This window comes from Ipomoea nil, unplaced genomic scaffold, assembly GCF_001879475.1.
Source record: "Ipomoea nil cultivar Tokyo-kokei standard unplaced genomic scaffold, Asagao_1.1 scaffold0026, whole genome shotgun sequence".
NCBI classification, from domain to species: Eukaryota; Viridiplantae; Streptophyta; class Magnoliopsida; order Solanales; family Convolvulaceae; genus Ipomoea; species Ipomoea nil.
In genome coordinates this window covers 1,045-9,747 of record NW_017616454.1, presented here as the reverse complement: position 1 = coordinate 9,747, position 8,703 = coordinate 1,045, and the positions used below count along the sequence as shown (strand labels likewise).

General features: G+C 41.0%; 2 protein-coding genes across 2 annotated transcripts; both read left to right on the top strand.

Moving 5' to 3' along the window:
* The first annotated feature begins 225 nt into the window (after positions 1–225).
* On the top strand, positions 226–1,644 carry LOC109175269. The gene has a single exon (XM_019324542.1). The coding sequence runs from the start codon at positions 226–228 to the stop codon at positions 1,642–1,644; it is 1,419 nt and encodes a 472-aa protein (XP_019180087.1).
* Positions 1,645–6,352: 4,708 nt separating this feature from the next.
* LOC109175356 (alpha carbonic anhydrase 4-like) lies at positions 6,353–7,580 on the top strand. The gene is made up of 3 exons (XM_019324646.1): positions 6,353–6,731; positions 7,094–7,305; positions 7,423–7,580. The coding sequence occupies exons 1-3, from the start codon at positions 6,438–6,440 to the stop codon at positions 7,427–7,429; spliced, it is 513 nt and encodes a 170-aa protein (XP_019180191.1). The 5' UTR covers positions 6,353–6,437; the 3' UTR covers positions 7,430–7,580.
* The last annotated feature ends 1,123 nt before the right edge of the window (positions 7,581–8,703 follow it).

Here is an 8,703-nt window from a genome sequence, read left to right as displayed (position 1 = left end):
CATATAGACCATGATTTGATTTATGAATGTTCTGTTTAAGCATTTTTTACATGGACACCTAGTCTCACAATCATGTCCCAAATGATTTCCCACAAATAACATGACACTCTTCCTTTGCTGGCAGTCTGGAACACATGCGTGCTTTCGTTAATAAGTACATGCACACAACCAAATTAATCATATCGCAATACATAATCAAGTGTATACAGAGATTAACGCTTGGGCATGACCAGAATTCTCTCGGAACTGTCCTCTCCTGCGGCGACCCATCGGTCGCCGGAGGACCAAGATTTGTTGGAAAGGAGCACCAGAAAGCCAAAAAGATTGAGAGGTCAACTGGAAAGTCCTTTGCGTCAATCCTCTGTGGATGCGGCGCAAGAAACCCCAACAGGAGATGAACTGATGTCGCCGGACCAGTGGAAGACTCCCGTCGCGACTCCAATCAATGCATGGGGCCGGAAAGAGGTAATCTCCCATCCTCAACCTGAAATTGTTTCTGACGATGATGCTATGGAGGACGAGAGTTTTGTGTCCGAATACCCAATAATCCGGGTAACTAAAGAGGAGAAGGAAAGACTCCGGCGACCATGGCGCCGTTCACTCATCCTCAAGGTTCTGGGCAGGACAGTCAGCTACTCATATTTGCAGCAAAGGTTACAAAAGATGTGGAAAACAGAGGCTCATTTTGACCTAATTGCGCTTAATCAAGACTATTTTATAGCCAAATTTGAGTCCCTGCGAGATTATGAGTATGCTAAATTTGAAGGCCCTTGGATGATTTTAGATCATTATGTGGTAGTTCAAGAATGGGAACCGAATTTTAGCCCCTATAATAACAAAACCAAGAAGCTGCTGGCCTGGGTGCGATTTCCGGATTTACCGATCGAATACTTCGACGAAGACTTCCTCAAGAAAATTGGTAAGACAGTGGGTAGGCCAATTAAAATCGATACTGCAACCCATCTTGCATCCAAAGGGAAATTCGCTAGGCTGTGTGTTGAGATTGATATATCCAAGCCTCTCCTCTCGAAGTTTGTTCTCAATTTCATGGAATGGACCATCGAATATGAAGGTATCCATTTGATCTGCTTCAACTGTGGCTGCTATGGTCACCGGTCGGAGAACTGCAGCCCAGAAAGCTTAAACAAAGACAACCTGGAAGGAGATCTGGCTCCAACAACGACCCAAATCAAGAACAGCCATGTACCAAAAGAAAAATATGGTACATGGATGCTAGTCACGCGTAAGGAAAGAAGAAGGCCAAGAAGAGACTTCAGACCACCGACTGAAACCCAAGGGGGCAGAAACCAGTCATCGCCCAAGAACAGCCAGGAAGCAAACGAGGATATCGGGATACAATCCCGGTTTACTACTCTACAAGACTTGGATGACACTGGGACAGAACAGAATGTAGAAGGACAGGAAAGATCGGCAACAACACCACAACCACCGCCGTCCTTGCCCCGAATCAGAACCAAAACAAGAAATATGCCAGTTCAAACAGTGCAATTAAGGGAGGGATTAATTCAAACGGTACTAGACAACAGATGGACCATCAAAGGCAGCCAGGCACATCCATGCGAGGTGGTCTTAGGGGACGCCAAGGCCAAGGTGCCACTCCCAATCGTGCTGCCGCAGAATTAGAGCATACGGTGGTCAGAGGAACAAATAGGGGGAAAACCATAACTTCTACGCAAGTTCATCAAGCTGAGGACCACCCAGAGTCATCTTATATGGCTGGGCTAGAAGATGCTTATATGGATGACCCTCCAGACATTGTCCATGTCCCTCCAGATTTGAATATACAACCGGAATTGGCCTTGAATGATAATGAGGATAGTGTGTTCGAGGAGAATCCAGTGGCTGTTAGCCACATGCGCTCTTAAGCGCCCCGGCTTGTCCTAATCTCTTTTAGATGTTATTTATTGTTTGGAATTGTCAGGGGGCGGCTTCGAATTCATTTAAGCGCACCCTGAAACAATCTTGTCGGGAATTTAACCCTTCTTTGCTTTGTTTGCTAGAACCCAAAGTCTCGGGAAATCAAGCTAACAAGATTTGCAATAGTCTTGGCTTTGAAGAATGGATACGAGTTGAAGCAGTGGGATTTTCGGGAGGAATTTGGATACTTTGGAAAGAAGCCCTAAAAATTCAGGTTATTGAAACTAACCCTCAGTTTATCTCTGTACAGGTAATGGACTGTGAACTAGGACCATGGTTGTTATCACTGGTCTACGGTAGTCCCTGCCACAACTTGAGAAAGAAGTTATTTGCCGGTTTATCCATACAAAGACACAACCCACAGATGCCTTGGCTTATAGCGGGTGATTTTAACGCAGTAACAAGCCATGAAGAAGTGAGCAATCCAGGGAATTTTTCGATGGCAAGATGCATTGATTTCAACGACTGGATATACAGAGAAGGTCTAGTTGATTTGGGGTATGAAGGCGCCAAATTTACATGGATGAGAGGAGTGGATTCATCAACATTCAAAGGGGCTCGTCTTGATAGAGCACTAGCAAATTTACAATGGAAACTCTGCTGCCCGAATGTGACCGTAACACATCTCCCAATGTTGAACTCAGACCATTGCCCTCTACTGATAGATACCAAGGAGACTCGATCTAATCTAAGGAAAAAAACCTTTAGATTCAACATGGCCTGGACCACTCATGTCACTTTCCAAGCTCTAATTCATGAAGGATGGAACAAAGAATCTGACTTATCAACAAACTTGAAGGTTGCGGCAGGGGCACTTACTAAGTGGAATGTTAACACGTTTGGTAACATCTTTCACAGGAAAAAGCGCCTACTGGCCAGGCTTAAAGGTATCCAAAATAGCCTAGCATACGGTCCTAGAACAGATGCACTAAAATTAGAGAGAAAATTACGCAGTGAATTGGAGGAAACTCTATACCAAGAGGAACTATTATGGTTCCAACGATCAAAGGAAGATTGGATAGTTTCAGGCGACCGCAATACAAGATTTTATCATGCAGCAACGTCGATTAAAACCAAGGCCCCCAAGATTAAAGGTTTAAGAGATGACAATGGGCAGCTTATACTCGATACCACTCAGGTTAGCGAGCTTGTTAAGAACTATTTCATAAAACTTTTTGAAGTTGACAGTGGGACATCCCTGGTTCCCCTAGCACAAGAAAATTTCCCTAAGATTTTGGACTCAGAATGGGCTGAGATCAACAAGGTATTCACAATGGAGGAAGTTAAGAAGGCCTTATTCGATATGTCACCTTGCAAATCACCAGGTCCGGATGGCTTTACAGCGGGTTTCTACCAAAAAACATGGAATACCGTAGGACACAGCCTAACTAAGTTTGCCTTGGACTTCTTCGAAGAAGGAAGATTGTATCAAGGATGCAATGACACTTTGATATCTTTGATACCTAAAGTAGATAGCCCGGATTCAGTCAGGCAATTTAGACCTATTGGCCTTTGCAATGTAGCCTATAAACTAGTAACAAAAATGATGGTGAACAGATTACAGGATGTGCTAAGTAAGCTGATAGGGCCGTTTCAAGCCAGCTTCATCCCGGGAAGACAAATCTCGGACAACATCTTAGTCTTTCAAGAAGTTCTAAACTCAATGAAAACCAAAAGAGGCAAAGTAGGATGGATGGTGTTGAAAATAGATCTGTAAAAAGCCTACGATAGGTTATCTTGGAACCTAATCGAAGATACACTGTCAAAGGCCGGATTCAATCATACATGGACTAGGAATATAATGCACTGTGTATCTTCGTCCAGACTAGCAGTGCTTTGGGAAGGACAACAAATGGAATGGTTCAAACCCGGAAGAGGCATAAGACAGGGAGACCCTCTATCCCCTTTACTCTTTGTTCTCTGTATTGAAAGACTTAGTCACATTATACTTGAATCAGTGAACAAAGGCAAATGGAAAGGAATTAGAACGTCTAAATCGGGTCCTCACATTTCCCATCTTCTATTTGCAGATGATATGACCTTATTTGGTGAGGCAACATTGGAGCAAGCAGTAGAAATAAGAAGATGCTTAGACTTATTTTGCACTCATTCGGGACAGAAAGTCAACTTCCACAAGTCTTCAATATTTTTCTCCAAGAATACAAATGAGGAGCTCCAAGACAAAATCGTTGAAACTTTAGGAATCCCAAAAGTCACGGATCTAGGGAAATACCTAGGCATCCAATCCATCCATGGCAGACTGAAACAGGAATCATTTGCGGGAATTATAGAGAAGATCCATTCAAGATTAGCCGGATGGAAAGCCAAATCACTAACACTAGCAGGAAGACACGCATTGGTCCAATCAGTTTTGTCCTCAATCCCATTCTACACAATGCAAACAACGTTAATACCTGCCGGTGTGATCAATAACATTGAAAAAACCATACGGAAATTTCTTTGGGGAAGCAATCAGGGAGACAACAAAGTCCACCTCATCAAATGGGATACGATCACAAAAAGTAAACAGCAAGGTGGTTTGGGCATCCGTAAATTAGAAGAAATGAATAAGGCCTTCATGGCGAAATTAGGATGGAGAATTCTGCATGGAGAAGACAGCCTATGGATCAAGATTTTCAAGGAAAAATATCAACTGTCGAAGATAGACTGTCGTCTTTGGAAGGCTAAGAGAAATATGTCCAATGCAATGAAAGGTATCCTAAGTGCTGTTCCTGTTCTAATAAAAGGAGTCAAAAGATTTATTGGTAACGGACGCAACACATCATTCTGGAATGATATATGGATCGAGGACTTCCCTCTTTACGAGGCTGCTGTGGAAGCAGTCCCCTCCGCTGACCTTAATCGATCTGTATCTAGCTATTGGAGCCTTCAATCCGACTGGAAATGGAGTGAATTGAATCATCTACTGCCCATAAATATATTGAGCAAACTAGCCCTATATTTTATTCATGAGGAGATGGAGGAAGAGGACAACATTTCCTGGAAGTTAGAAGCAAATGGAAACTTTTCGGTTGCATCTGCTTATAATATAGCCATCGGGGAACCAGCACCACTAGAGGCCGCCAAATGGAATAGCATATGGAAATTAAAAATTCCTTGCCGCATTCGCACCTTCCTCTGGCTCGTGAAGCATGAAAGAATCATGTGTAACAGTAACAGAGCTAAGAAAGGTTTTACAGATTGTGATAAGTGCAGCTTTTGCAATAATCAGGTAGAAGATACTGAGCATGTGCTCAGAACCTGTCCGCTAGCAACAGAAGTGTGGGAAGCAGTACTCCGACCCTTCCACGATAAATCAAGAAACTTTTCGCTACAAAGATGGCTGGAAGAAGGAATTAAAGACAGTAACAAGGTCAATGTACCAGATAACTCCAGCATCACATTCGCTACAACTCTATGGTGGATTTGGAAATGGAGAAATGAAAGAGTTTTTAATGGCACAACAAAACCGCTCCAGTTCAAGGTTCCTTGGATTAAGACACAAGTCAAGGAGGTGTCATTGGCTTTCGATAGAGCAATGGGACAGCACTCAGCAGGAAATTCAAACAATTGGATGATGTTCATATGGGAAAAACCCAAGGAAGAATTTGTCAAAATCAATGTAGATGGATCGGTAAAACCGCAAACAAATGACGCATCTTGTGGAGGTATCATCCGTGACTGCAATGGAGTTTGGAAGCAGGGATTCGTATTCAACATGGGTAACTCTACCCCATTTGAAGCAGAGGCATGGGCACTCCTCAAAGGAATACAACTAGCAGCTCATACAGGTTACAAAAAGGTGATACTCGAATCAGACTCTACCATGGTGGTCAATTACATGCTTAATAAAAGAAGACCATCAACAGTTGCACATAATATTCTTGAAGGGTGCAGAAAGGAGTTAAAGGTATTTGATGCATGGAAACTTTCAGCCATACCTCGAGAACAAAATAATGCAGCCGACAGTTTAGCCAAAATTGCTAGGAATTTCCCAAAGGGCATCCATATCTTAGATAGCCCTCCTGAGGTGATGAAGAGTATATTAGAGGATGATATTGAGGGACGGCCTGTTTGGCGTCACATTTGTAACACAAACTAACTAGTCTTGTACCTTTCCTTTTCCGTTTGGGGTATCCCCCTACCATGATAAATAAAAAAAAAATTAATCATATCGCAAATTATTTCCTTTATAAAAACTAGTTCTAGTAGTTCGATCTGCTACAAAATTCACGCAACGCTGTAAACAAATTATTTGTGGCAAACAAATTATATCAAAATTCTTATCGGTAGAATACAACAGGGACCACATAAATCCCTATGTAGCATCGAAACCACACACATCCTTATTGAATCCCGAAATATTAGCATTTTATATCCTATATATACACATGACAAAAGAGAGATCAGAGGTAAGAAATAGTAAATAATAATAAATTTCTTCAATCCGGCCTTCAAAACTATATTGTTGTCAATGCAAGTTTTGAAGGTCTGAAATAATGGGCAATCCACTCATCCTCCTCATCATCTCAATCCTTTTCCTCTCATCACAAACCATCTCCTTAGCCAGTGAGAGTGAGGGAACCAAATTTACCTATATTAGTGGAGCTGAGAATGGCCCAGGGAAATGGGGAAAACTTCACACAAATTATACAGTCTGCAATGCTGGTAACATGCAGTCTCCCATTAATATTGATGACTCCACTGTTAAGGTTACCTCCAAATTTGGGGAGTTGATTCGACGTTACAAATCGTCTGAGGCTATAATCATCAACAAAGGCCATGCTCTTCAGGTAATTAATTAGTTCCAAATAGTTTTAGTTTTGTTGGATTTAGATCGATTTTGTAACTGATAGAGATATCGAAAACTACTCAAATGGAGATTTGGAATCCAATAGCCCAGGATCTCTGTCCAAGAAGATGACTTGGACCAAGATAATGATTCGGATCGGGATAGGTGACCCAGACCCAAGATTGGGAACCTAGCTAGGGTTGGCCTTCGAAGTCCATTGTCTTGTCTAGCTAATATTCTTACATTAATCCACCCAATATTATTACAATTCATTTACATACTATTTTACACTTATAATTTATGACTTAGTTTATCTACATATATCCCGGGTCAATTATATAATAAATTGTTGCATGCATGCAGATCCAGTGGACAGGTGATGCCGGAAAGATTATCATTAACGGTACCGATTACTTCATGTTACAATGCCACTGGCATACTCCCTCTGAGAACACTGTGAACGGCAAAAAGGTTGATATGGAGATTCATCTGGTTCATAGGAGTGCAAAAGATGAATTTGCTGCTGTCTCCATCTTATACAAAATAGGAAAACCTGATATAAGTTCCTTGGACAAGTAAGTACCATTCAATTATATATATATATATATATATATATATATATATATATATATATATACAATATAATTGAATTGATCTTATATACATTAATTAATTTCTTGGTTCCACTCCAGTTGCTGAACAGCATCAGGCAAGTTGATCGCAATGGTAAAGCTTTAGGCGCCCTTAATCCAGGAAAGATCACATATGAGGGCAAGAAATATTACAGATTCATTGGTTCCCTCACTACCCCACCATGCTCACAGGGTGTCATCTGGACAGTAACCAAAGAGGTCTGTATCCTAACCTTAACCTCCCCAACACCCAACCAAGATGACTAAGGATATAACCACAAGGTCACGAGTTTGAATCTCAACCTTCTTTGTTTGAGCCGGTTAACTATGAGCAATCTAGGCTGGTCTACCTAGTTATTGCCAACTTAGCTGGGCAGGTTTACCTTGCTATATATCGGCAACCTAGCTATAGGTTGGTTTACCTAGCTATTGGCAACCTAGTTGAGTTGGTTTACCTAGCTATATATGGGCAATCTTGTTGGTTGGTTTATTTAGCTATATATGGGCAATTTAGCTGGGTTGGTTTACCTAGCCATGGGGCATGGGCTACCTAGCTGGGCTAGTTTACCTAGCTATTGGCAACCTACCTAGCTGGGCTGGTTTACCCAACTATTGACAACCTAGCTGGATTGGTTTACCTAGCTATATATGGCAACCTAGTTGGGCTGGTTTACCTAGCTATATATGGACAACCTTGCTGGGCTGGTTACCTAGCTATGGGCAACCTAGGTTGGTTCTTTGACCGACAAGGATCATAAAGCGGGATATATGCACACCATCAAATAGTGACTGCGGAGTTTTTTCATATTCCAAGAAAATTAAATATGCATGTATCTCTTTCTCTCATTCACACAGTAATGATAAATTGTTGGATTTTGTAGGTAAAGACAGTATCACAGGAACAGATAAACTTATTAAAGGAAGCTGTTGATGATGTAAGTACTGAATTATGCATCTATCTAGATAGATTTAATATGTGACACATATATACATAGAATGGTACAAATATTTGATGTTTTGAATTTGTTGTTTAGGGTTATGAGGAAAATGCAAGGCCACTGCAACCACTGAATGGAAGGACAGTATATCTCAATCAACCATAGGAACGTTGTTGCCGGTGCTGTTTAGGAAGTATATGTATTGAGGGAGCTGAGTGATTGCCCACCATTAAACTGAATATACAAATCATTTTCAAACATAATAATTTCAATACATTATGTTTAATAATTATATATTTGTATATGATTCATGATAATGTAATTAAATTTTTGGTCAATCTTTAATTGAAATAGCATACATTGCTTACTTTTTATCAATGAGTCCTACGTTTTAAATGATCAT